The sequence below is a fragment of the Salmo salar genome, chromosome 04 (assembly GCF_965601325.2).
Source record: "Salmo salar chromosome 04, fSalSal1, whole genome shotgun sequence".
Classification (NCBI taxonomy): Eukaryota; Metazoa; Chordata; class Actinopteri; order Salmoniformes; family Salmonidae; genus Salmo; species Salmo salar.
This window is the reverse complement of record NC_138294.1, coordinates 85,274,799-85,287,322: the sequence shown is the minus strand read 5'-3', so window position 1 is coordinate 85,287,322 and position 12,524 is coordinate 85,274,799. Positions and strand designations below refer to the sequence as shown.

Here is a 12,524-nt window from a genome sequence, read left to right as displayed (position 1 = left end):
TAGTTGGGGATGAGGCGCATCAGATGCAGGGCACCCTGGCGAGTGGGATGGGGGCCACTCATTCATGGTGGATGAGGACAGATACCTGACATGCATGCTTGAGATCAAAGGGAATATGATATATAAATGTGCTTAAAATAAGCAAAAGTAAAATGGTAAACACTAGATCACATGCAGTTGAAGAGCCCTTCCCCATAATCTTTTCAAAAAAGTTCAGACTCTTTGTTTCCTTTCCTTGTAAAATAATTTCCAATAAACTTTATTTATACACAAACTGAGTTTGAAATTGCCATCTTTTTAACACATACAATAAAAAAACATCTCTAAAAGACAGCAATGGCCTTCCCCGGGTCTGTCAGCTACCATCTTTACACATAACTTGTTTTCAACAAATGATCGCTGTATAATACAATATTACAATGTGCCCTCAGTGGTTGCTTCCCATTTTTCAGTTTTTGTTTAACTTGTCAAACACAGTGCATTCATTATCAATGTCTATACATCTCTATATTCAGAGGACGAGTCCTAGAGATAAGAAATATTAAGAAAACAGCAGAAAAGAAATAACAAAAGGACTAATATCAACTGCTACACAATTCATTTCATTTTCATAGTAGTATTTTTTTTTTGTTTACAGAAAAAATGTTGTTCTTAAGGCTTATGCTGAATCATGTGGATTGTTTACCAGGAAATATAAGGATCGCATAAATAAAACTGCAATGACATACTGCCCTTTTGCATCAAACTTAACAAAACACAGATATTCAATTCATCACCATCATTCAAGAAAGTCTATTCTTACTACTGTACCGAAAAAAGACAATCGAGAGGAAAGTCATGTAAAAGAAAGCAAGTGACCAGAAAGTTGTTAGTCTTCCAACATTCCATCCTAGTCTGTTTGAGGGCGCATTAAGAAGCCATTCAACACACACTACGGGAATAGCTGGCATCTCCACCATTCAGATTATTCACAAGAATGTTTCAGCAACTGGTTCTGGAATGTACTCTGATGGAAAGACCGCATCCATGGCTACCTGCATGAATTGTTCTTATTGGTAGTAGTCAATTCATGACCGTTGTCAATGAGATTATATATATACACCCCAGCTCATCCCATGAGAGAGAAGTCGTGTTCCTGAGAGCCCTGCTGATGAAAGCGGAGCAGGGCTGGGGTGGAGTGTTGAATGCTGGGGCTAGAGGGGAAAAACAGTCTCCAATTAACAACATTTTAATTTTCCTCAATTAGGCTCAAATCTAGTTCTGTACAATCCCTCTCAAAGACACTCGGCTGACACTCTTCTCGATCAGGGTCCTCCTCTTCACCCTCCTCATCACTCTCGCTTAGAGGGCCAATGCTCGTCCTTCCCAGCCCCTCTGCTGGTGAACATGACCCTCTGAAATCCCCCCAAAAAGGCTCAAGGCCCATGCAAACATCCCCTCCAGAAGCCAGCCTCCCACGCTCCATACAACTCAAGGGGTCAGTACTGCGAGTCTGGAAAGACACAAATTGGAGAGATCAAACAAGGCCTTGTTTACACATTTTATCATGCCTCTCTAGAAATACAAGAGCAGTTTATATTCAGGACTGTATTCAAACCACACGTTCTCTATTTACAATAAAGAAATAGGTATATCAAATGAAACCAAGTTGATATAACTGGCTAGAAAGTGGAAAAATGTAGCGTCATACATAACATCTGTTAGTTATTCAGTTAAAATGTGACAAACTGTAGAAACAAGGGTAATATGATACCACATCTCCCTGAAAATGAACTGTGATAGTATCGCCAAATTGAATATATGGGGCTGAACTAACAAATACTGTAAAGGTCTAAGACTAGTCTCATATTCCCGACTCAAACTCATCAAATCACTGTGGCTTTTGAAAGAGACTATTCTAAACTTAGCCAGAACACAACTGTTTTACATATACCACATGTGCATGTTTAGGGGGAAATTAACAACTTCTTAGTATTTGTTTTATGTCAGGGGATGACTGGGTGCACTAACAAGAGAAGCCAGACTTTCTCAAAGACATTCAGCAGCTGCATGCAAAGTATATGCAAATCAATTCCAGAGTGAGTCTTGGTGTACAGTACAACAGTGGGCTGCCATTGCCTACAGTCAGGGCCATTGAAACTCTGCCAATCACCCAAACTCAAGGGCTGAGCCTAGGGCATGGGGGTAGAAGAAACAACTGTGGCCTGGGACAATGGGTAACAAGAACAATTATAGGCAGGTGTGGTCTGGGTGACAGTTTTGCCTCATGTACGTCTACTGATGTTATAAAAATGAATGGTCCATCTCACTGATGAATTGGAATGTTTCTTTGTTACAGTACGGTTAAACTGTGTGGTTTGACAAGCTTAACAAGGATGCCTTTTAAGCCTTAACCTTCCTCTGGCTAGAAGATGGCATGTTCCACCTCCACCAATCTTCATAGGGCAACAATTTCTATTCATTTGCTGACCCGCGGTTATCTTTTGTTTACCTGAGTCATCTTGGTGAAATCCAGTACTGGCCGGGCAAATGGTCTGTCTGGGTCACGGCGTCGCTTCAGGCCCGGTTTGAGAAGAAGCAGGTCGCAGGGCTGGGAGTGGCAGCGTGGGAGCTGAGGGGGGATGGCTCGGCGAAGAGAGGACGGGGTGCTGCAGGCAGAGGAGGGCGAAGCAGGCACAACTGGAGGGGGTGCTGCACGTTGAGGTGGAACTGGAGGCGGGGGCAGGAACTGAGCAGCAGCTTCTCTGATAAGGACAGGGGACAGCGAGAAGCGTCGCTGCGGAGGAGGGGGAGGGTGGAGCGGGGAGGGAGAGGATGAGCAGGACGACGGAGAGGGGAAGAAACAGCAGCAGGCGCCTCCTCCAGCAGTGTCACTGGGGTCCCATGGGAAATTCCAGGGCAGTGGGGAGTCAGGGGAGAGAGCAAGGCTAAAGAATGTGGGGCTTGAAGAGGAGTGTAGAGAGGAGTTTAGAGACGAGCTAGGAGCACGAAGCGGACAAGGCCCCCCCGCTCCCCCTCCACTGTGGCATTGGCGATTCACAGGTGTCCAGACCCTCGACGCGCTAGGTCGCCAGGTGTAACGGCAGCGTGAAAGGTCCTCTGGCACGGACAGTGAGCGACAGTGGCGTTTGGGGGGTGGCGGGGGGGGAGCGGGTGCACCGGGAAAAGACAGGTCCGTTACTGAGGTGCTTGGGACCAGGGGCCGGTGCAGGGCTTCCCCCTCTGGGAGGTGGGTTTCGGGTGAAACCAAAGGGACAGGGCCGGGGGGGAAACTGGAGCTCAGCACACCCTGCAGGCCAGGCTTGGAGGGAGGGCTGAACTGCCAATAACTGCTCTCTGTGAGGAGAAAGAAAGATGATACCATTAATACAAACTACTGTCAATATTCATTTAATTAAATTGTGAGAAAATGGACAAAAGGCAATTCATTCCTGATGCAATGTAGTTGCAGCTTGCTCTTGACATCAACCAACAGAGAGAGAAAAATGCAAAGCGGTATCAGGATTCAACTTTTACAGGAAGCTGTTATGCATTAAACACAGTGGACTTAGTCTTTTAAAAGGGAAATTTCACCGCTGGTCTTTCACTGTATATGTCCATTAATACATTAAAAAAATCAAGAATTTCCTGGCCTCCCAAGTGGCGCAGCGGTCTAAGGCACTGCATCGCAGTGTTGCGGCGTCACTACAGCCTGGGGTATCTGTATTTCAGTCATGTGAAATCCATAGACTAGGGCCTAATGAATTCATTTCAATTGACTGATTTCCTTATATGAACTGGAACTCAGTAAAATCTTTGAAATTGTTGCATGTAGCGTTTATATTTTTGTTCAGTGTACAGTTGTTTATCTTAACCAAAATCTAGCTAGGTTTCATAATTCGCTGGCTAGACTTTTCAAAACAAACTAATGTAATTAGCCAGCTGCTATCTGGTGATGTGATTTGTAACTTTGCAAGCTAACGTTTGCTACATTAGGTTACGTTAGCTACAGCCATACGGACCATATCTAACCATTAGCTAGCTAACTAACTACCGCAGATGCTAAAGGCACTGGCTTGTGTGTTCTATTTACAGAGTCCGATCCCATCAACATCTGCAGCGGCATCAATATCAAGCTCAGGACCTAGTGTAAGTCACCTTAGCTAAATTTTTCCATGACTCCATGATGAGCAAATAAACACATTGGACCCAGTGGATGAAAGCTTTCAGCCAGGAACAAGCTCAAGATCACCTGACTCGGAAGAGGAAAAACCTGCACAGGGCTGGCAAGAGCCAAAGTGTATACTCTATGAGTCCAAGGAGCTCATGAAGTTCTGCCAGACCAGCTGCCATTGCCCAACACAAGGTTCACCAGTTAATGAACATTCAGGACTCTGCCTGGAACATTCAGGCAAAACAACATCCATATTCAGTCAGACTGATGTTGTAGTATAATACAGAATGCATAGTATGCTCACAACTGCATTATGGTCTAGATATTGCTAGCTCTTGTACATATGTATATAATTGAGTTAAAAATAAATAAATTGAGAATCTTATTTACAAGTGTACTGACAAGTGACTAAACGATTCCAGCTGTATCAGAAACCAAGCAAGTGTTGACTTCAACTTCATGATCAATTTATTGTGATATTCATGTAATGTATTTGGATGTAACTAGCAACGATCTTAATGCGAAAACAAATGGTGCAGGTAGTTGGTGTATCATTTACACTTTAATTTGTGGGCAAGTAAACATGTTTCAATAAAACAGTAGATTAGTCAATGTAGCAAATAAGTAGACTTGGGTTGTATTCAAAACAAAGTTTATTTTCTCTGGAGACCAGGTGAGTTTACACAGCAGTATGCAGGAACAGTTGTATGACATACACTGAGTGTACAAAACTTTAAGAACACCTTCCTAATACTGAGTTTTGTGCACTCAGTGTATATACAGTAGAATAAAAATACAATAAATACTACAGTTTTAAAAAGTGAATATTTGCATATGGTGTGTTTGGTGGGTGCAATGAGGTGTTCGGAGTCACTTTGAAACAAGGGGGGATTGTTGTTATGGACTTTCCACATCTCGTCTAAAGTCATCAACTTATTTGTATCCAACATACAACATACAACATCGTGTGAGGGATTACTTGCTTTAATGGCCCCAACAACACACGCGGGCAAAGGAATTCAGTGTTCTGTGCCTAGCTTCTCTCCACATAGAACAAACTCCAAAAATAATCTGTAGGCCACCAAACTGTATTGTCTAAGATAATTACTACAAAAAAATGCCTTTCATGGGCAATCGTTGTGTTCTGTCTGTATTCCTACTGTAGCAACACGATGCAGAACATAACACATCTCACAGCCACACGTTAGCTAGCTAGCTACAACACACAGGTATAGTTACTCAGAAACTAATATGAGTCATTCCTTTACTCTCCATCCAAATTAATTCCTTTACACTTCGTCATCATCAAAACATTTCTCCAGCTTTGATCATAATAAGATGCAATGAGGTTAGCTAGCTATAACAGACTACAGTACATTTTAGGTACAGCAAACAAAGCTGGCTAGTTCAACTTGGCTAGCTTGGCTTGTAGTGGTACTAGTAAGCCCCGTTACGGCCGAATCGATCACAAACTTATACTGTACTGAACAACACGGCTTCATGTGAAAAAATAGCTTATATTGCTAGCTAGCTACCGACTAAAAAACAACTTACTCGTTTGTCATGTGCCCTTCTGGTCCAGCTGGTCTAGGCTGCCGCCACCAGATGACCTTGGAGGTTCTGAAGAACATCTCCAGCACAGCTCTATTCATATGTGAGACGAAACTTCGATGGTCTGTCACAAACACACGATCCATTGGGTCTGCAGTGACCCTCTACAGTAACAACTGTCCGCGATCTAATTCGTTGCAGCACAGACATTCGTCTTCTGTCGGAAATTCTGTTTGTTCACTTGTTTACAAGGATATGCATCTTAGTATGTAAAACCTATTTGAAACAAGCCATTACACTTCGTTATTATCATGCCATTACATTATTATTATTATTCAGGTGATTACTTATAAATAATAATCAACAAATTAAGAAATGCCAGGTTGAAGGGGATCGGTCGCATTTTCGTATTGACAACATTTAACGGAGTCAAAAAAAGAAAGAGATATGCCTACCTTGTTCTTGTCTGTTGGCTTTTCTGTATGTACACTATTTTTATACAGATCCTATTTCGATGCACAAAAGCATTCAAACGAAATATGATGGGTTTTCTTCTACTTTTCCCTAAATATTTGCATAACGTCACAAACACAGCTGCTGTGGTCATTTGATGGAAATTAGCATATGTTCGTCAAAGAGAGGACGCCGTATTGAGAGAAGTAATGTAGCCTAAGCAACTGAAAACACGCCGTTTACAAGATTACATAATGACAGAAGTGTTTGATTCTTATTAAAGAGATGGAGTCCAGACAGGCTACTTCAGGAAACTTTCTGAATGGACATACACTCACCAGCCAGTTTTTTAGGTACACCCCCCCATTGACAAAAATGGTTCGCTCCTACAGACAGTGAGTCACGTGGCTTGTTATATAAAGCAGGCAGACAGGCTTCGAGGAATTCAGTTACTATTCGATTGAGCGTTAGAATGGGCAAAACTAGTGACCTAAGCAACATTGAGCGTGTTATGATCGCCGCTGCCAGGCGCGCCGGATCTAGTATCTCAGAAAACGGACGGCCTCCTGGGCTTTTCACACACGACAGTGTCTAGGGTTAACCGAGAATGGTGCGACAAACACACATCCAGTCAGCGGCAGTCCTGTGGGTGAGAACAGCTCGTTGATGAGGTGGTAGGAGAATGACAAGAATCGTGCAAGCTAACAGACAAACAGACAAATAACACCGCAGTAAAAACAGTGGTGTGCAGAACGGCATCTCGAAATGCACAACTCGTCGGTCCTTGTCACGAATGGGCTACTGCAGCAGACGACCACACCGGGTTCCACTCCAATCAGCTAAAAACAAGAAGAAGCGGCTCTAGTGGGCACGCGATCACTGGACAATTGAGGAGTGAAAAAACATTGCCTGGAACATGACAGCGAGTTCAGTTTACTTGAGTGGCCTGCGCAGTCCATCCATCCATCCAACCAACCAACTCCCTCATCGCCATATTTGTTTTTCGTTTTGCTGCTCTTTTGCACACCAGTATTTCTACTTGCACATCCTCATCTGCACTTATATCACTCCAGTGTAAATTGCTAAATTGTAATTACTTCACCACTATTGGCCTATTTATTGCAGGTCACAGTTGCAAATGAGAACTTGTTCTCAACTAGTCTACCTGGTTAAATAAAGGTGAAATAACTATATATATATTTTTTTTAAATCCCCAGACCTCAACCCAATAGAGTATCTTTGAGATGAGATGGAACGGGCTGTTCACAGCATGAATGTAGCACCGTCCAATCTGCAGCCATCACGTTATCATGTACCAACATTCCTGTGGAACATTTGACACCTTGTAGAATGCCCCGAATAATTCAGGCTGTTCTGCAGGCAAAGGGGGGTTCGACCCAGTACTAGATGGTGTCCCTAATAAACTGTCCGGTGAGCGTATAGGCTAGAGAGAATCAGCGAACACACACATACACCTCTGTAAATGCACCAGTCAATCAAAGTCACCAGCGTATGTCAGACCCAAAAATAACATTAAAACACCTTCCTTTCCTGAAAGTAGGCTCTAAGATAATGAATTGACAAGGGGACAGCTATGCTATGAAGATGACATTGACAATCATACCAAATACAAGTATGTAGTGTATGTAGTGATAGCTGACAAGTACAGGCTTTGAGAAATCATCCCTGCCAACTGTAGTTTCTGTTTTAAGAAGATTTCCTTTGCATGATCCGCCTAAAGTACATGCGCGCAACAGATCACGCAATGTGGTTTCCTGTTTGGGGTGTATATAAAACAAGGGGTCGTGGAGAAGGAAACCCTTCACCAGGCACCATAGTACTGTTGTTCAGTCTATTTAACTTTATTAGCAGTAGCCTACTTTTTGAGAGGTGGAAAATGAACACACCTCTAGCCCCAGTGCTTAGTGGGGCTGCCTAACTCTCTCTCTCTCGCTCTCTCTCTAATAATGGCTTGAATAATGGGCTAGTCCAAGGAGTTTTCTAGGCAGAGACCATGGCGTGTTTTTTTAAAGATGAGACAATGTCAGCTAGCATTGAGATCGTATGACTGTGCACTCTCAGTAGCCTTTTGGACATATGGCTAGCTACGCTACTCCCCAGGATAGGCATTGAGTTGGACAGCTAACGGGTTGTTAATTGCATGAACATCCCCTGATCAATCCATCCCTGCGTCTCATATTTTACATTACAAAATGACTGGGTTATTATTATGATATTACAGTGGTTATGATCAGCATATTTCAATGATGAATAGGCATACACCTTGCAAATCACCTCGTCATCCATATACCACTCTATTGAAGGACAAGGACATCTGTAAATTATCAAAAACGTTGTGACATGTAATTTGGCTACTGGTCTATTGTGTCACAACATTTTGGTGCAAAATTATTTCCTAGGATAACTACACGAGCTAAAATGCTGAACATGTGCGCAGTGTTTGCAGTGCCAGTGCACTCAGTTGTATTGATTTCTATGCCACCAGTTTAGCGAGTGGTTCCACCAGTGCTGGCACAGAGCAAATGACAGAAACCAACTGTTTTTCAAAACGTCTCTGCAAATGAACATAAAAAGTAGTCTTATTTTTTTTTAAACAAGGTGAAATTAGATTGCTATTGGTTGTGAATTAGGCTACTGGGTGGTTGTCGAGTTGTTTTCTAACAGTTGTTTGCCCTATTAAAATGTTTCATATACTCCTTTCAACAACCAATTCCCTTCTGTAATTTGGAATTCACCCCCATTACCCTGTGCTCGTGTCAACACGGCACAGCACAAAGCCAAAGTTACAAAGACTAATGCAAGCCATTGCTGAATCACAGGCTAAGTGTCTATACTTGTACATACTCACCAGGCATCAATCCATCTGTAGGCCAGCAAATTCCTAGGTTGTTGGGGTCCAGCAGAGACTGGAAGACATACATGTTAATTTAGAGGAGCCACAGCACAGAAAATAACTATCAGAAAGAAACTGACAGTGGGAGAAATAAATGGTCCTAAACATGAGGACTATATTACAGTCAAGACAAGGGCACGCAAGCAGTCAAAGGCTAACACAGAAGTGAAGAAACCTTACCACGTTGAGGGCCGTTTGGTGAGTGTTGCCGTCCAGAATATGTTCCCGCAGATGCTCGACGATCAGTGTGACCATGGCATGGTTGCGAGGAGTAGGGGAGGTGGGTGAGGTGGAGGGGAAGGGGTGACCCTCTGTCTGTTCGTCCGTCTGATTGTGAGCAGCCGAGCTATTCTGCCACCTCCAGTACTCCTCTGGGCCAGGTTGCCCTGCCCAGTCTCACTGGGGCATGATCATCACTGTAGTCAGCTCACCTGAAGGGAGAAATCGGACACACAACAGGAGCCCTGTTACCACTTTTGTCTTCTCAACAGGAAAAGGCAGTACAACGGTCACCTTCATTAAGCTCTAAAACAGGAGCAGGTGTTTAAAACAGTGGTGGTGCCTCTCAAATGGGAAATCTGTCTAAATGTTTTAGGACATTTGCAATAATCCCATTTTCATCATATTCTGTACAGTTTGCCATATTGACTTTGGTGACCCATCCCTTTCTCTGTCAAAAGTCTCCAGACCTAGAAGATGGAGACTGAATTTGAGATGCTCATCCACTGAACGAACCTTTAGGAAACATGCTCATTAACATGTGTTCAGACACACACTATGTGAGTGCAGAAAGAATGGTGACAGGTGCCTGGAGAAAGCATGAAGCCTCAAGGTGCCTGCTGTTCAGGGCTGACCTGCCTGATGAAGCCACTCTGGGTTTCTTGAACAGTCCACGCTATCCGGAATCCCTAGGACGTTCCTATCCCATTGAAATTAAAATGTCAAATGGTTAGGGTTAAGGTTAGGGTTAAGGTTAGGGTTAAGGTTAGGGTTAAGGGTTAAGGTTAGGGTTAAGGTTAGGGTTAAGGTTAGGGTTAAGGTTAGGGTTAAGGGTTAAGGTTAAGGGTTAAGGTTAGGGTTAAGGTTAGGGTTAAGGTTAGGGTTAAGGTTAGGGTTAAGGTTAGGGTTAAGGTTATGGACGTCCCCTAGATTCCAGATAGCACCGATCACTAGGCACATGTTCAACAACCAGAACATTTAACCAAAAACAAATATCTCAATCAGTAACCTTAAAAGGATACTTTGGGATTTTGGCAATGAGGAAATGTATCTATTTCCCCAGAGTCAGATAAACTTGTGGATGACATTTTTTATTTCTCTGTGTGCAGTTTGAAGGAAGTTAACAACAGCTAGAGCCATGACTGGAAGTATATGGCAATAGAGAGCAATAGTAATTGTGTCTTTTTGTAGGCACTACATCCGCCATGGTTTGTTGAACAAAGTCTACGGAGAAAATTGAGGTTTTTTTTATATATATATATAGTTTTTTGTTGTTGATAAACACTGAAAATAAGGTCTGTGGTAAGCAGGCTTAGGATATATTTTACATTTTGTTTTACGATATAATATTCATCAGCTAACGTCCCTTTCTGTGAATTTGGAAAAATGTATATAATAAAGCACAACCTAAAGCTCAAAAGGCTTCATAATTCATGAAGGTCATGTTAACTGACTGATCTCGCATAGAACAAAACGTATAAGATCTCATAAACCGGTTTTAAACGGCAACAATAATGTCTGAGGTTATTACAAAACCCTATTCTTTCCCCAAAGGAATGGCTGAACAAACCAGAGATAAATCATTCCGTTTTTTAGGACTACAAGCTGGCGAGCTCCATGAACTGGAAGCCTATGGTATCTGCTGGCATGCTAGTAGATACCCATAGACTTCCAGTCATTGCGCTAACGCTAGTTATCATTGGCTCGCAAAACTTACTCTTACTTCATACTGGACACCAACATAAAAACGGTATCCACCTGACTCTGGAGAAGAAGATAAACAAAGCGCCTCATTGCCAAAGTCCGTAAGTATCCCTTTAATGATGGATATGTACATTTGAAAGGGGGTCATACTGAGGTCCAATCTGGCAAATTATTTTTGTATTTATTATATATCCCCATTAGCTGCTACCAAGGCAGTAGCTACTTTTCCTGGGGTCCAGCAAAATGAAGGCAGTTAACTCATATACAATGAAAAACATTACATTTCACAACACATTAAGAGTGTACCCTCATGCCACTAACTTACAACCACATATCTAAAACACAAAATCCAAATGTACGTGTGTGTATGTTATCAAACTTGTCATAATCTATCAATTGGCACGCTCTTCTGCTTGATACAATTGCCAATGGAACAGATTGAGAAATAGCTAGTTTGTTCGGTAGCTACCATTTTGAAGGGGGGGCATTTGGAAAGCCAGAATGACGGCTACATAGAGCTAGCTAGTAGATAACACATTAACATTAATAACTGGCAACCCTGCAGTCCATTACAAACATATCCACTGTGCAATAATAGTAGCTAATCATTCACAATTATATTGTCGTGTTGAAGGTCGGTCTAAACCCGTTCACGTGATATTAAGCATTCTCATCGCTATATCAATAAAGCTAACGTTAGCTATTCCGCTAACATTGGTAGCTAGTTGTTGATTTAACGTCAGATCCACAACTAGCCGCACTGTGACAAGCTGATGCTATGGTAGCTAACTAGCCGGTCAGTTAACGCAAGCGCAAATCGTAATTTCTATGGCTAGCAAGCTAACGTTAGCTCAGCGTACGTCCATTTAACTGATTATGCCGATTTGCAGACAAACACTTACACATTAAATCAACATAGCTTGTTGGCCTTAAATTAATCAATTGCAATGACTCCCTCCCCACCATCTGATTCAATCCCTAGCTATCGCATGCATTTATCGCTACACCCTAGGACCTCTGTGCCGTCTAGGACGCGTGCTAGCAAAACACGGCCATGCACAATATAATGCAGTGAGCTATTTTTCTGATTAATGGAGCTGGTATCAATAACTTTTATGTACCACAACTTGATTTAATGTTGTTCTTACCTTGACCAAGAAGCCCACCGGACCTTAGGCCTTGCACACACGGGTTAAATACTGCTCATGAAGGATAAACCCGATTTGTAGCCTGTGCAGCTCGCAGCTCGTCAGCCGCGCTAGTGTTCGGCTATGGGTCTCCGATGTATTGACCTATTAAAAAGCATAACATGTACCAGACCATTCGTCGATTCCAATATCTGGAACATAAAATGTAATATGATCAGCGTGCCAAATATCTAAAGATACCATCGCTCTTTGACAAATACATCGCCTACAATCAATTCATCCAGTCGTCCATAAAAAAAAAAAATTCACACGCCCGTAAGCGATTGGAATTCATAAATAACATTTACCGGGGGGGGGGGGGGGGGCAGAGAGTATTCAATAG

The 12,524-nt window shown here is 42.5% G+C and overlaps 1 protein-coding gene across 2 annotated transcripts; it reads right to left on the bottom strand.

Annotated features, from left to right (window-relative positions):
• Positions 1–243: 243 nt before the first annotated feature.
• fam53c (family with sequence similarity 53 member C) lies at positions 244–12,477 on the bottom strand. Of its 2 annotated transcripts, none has more exons than XM_014198121.3 (5): positions 12,143–12,477; positions 9,252–9,502; positions 9,027–9,084; positions 2,492–3,336; positions 244–1,492 (listed from the first exon to the last, which is right to left on the bottom strand). In XM_014198121.3, exons 2-5 carry the CDS (start codon positions 9,324–9,326, stop codon positions 1,229–1,231), a joined length of 1,242 nt encoding a protein of 413 aa, XP_014053596.1. In that variant the 5' UTR covers positions 9,327–9,502; positions 12,143–12,477; the 3' UTR covers positions 244–1,228. The 2 variants fall into 2 exon arrangements, with proteins under 2 accessions (XP_014053596.1, XP_014053597.1); XM_014198122.2 differs by lacking the exon at positions 12,143–12,477 and adding an exon at positions 9,926–10,009.
• Between the last annotated feature and the right edge of the window lie 47 nt (positions 12,478–12,524).

Coding starts and splice junctions, on each gene's coding strand:
- fam53c (XM_014198121.3), bottom strand. CDS start 9,326: ATGGTCACACTGATCGTCGAGCATCTGCGGGAACATATTCTGGACGGC. Junction 9,085..9,251: donor ACCAAACGGCCCTCAACGTG/GTAAGGTTTCTT, acceptor TATGTCTTCCAG/TCTCTGCTGGACCCCAACAA. Junction 3,337..9,026: donor TACAGATGGATTGATGCCTG/GTGAGTATGTAC, acceptor TTCTCCTCACAG/AGAGCAGTTATTGGCAGTTC.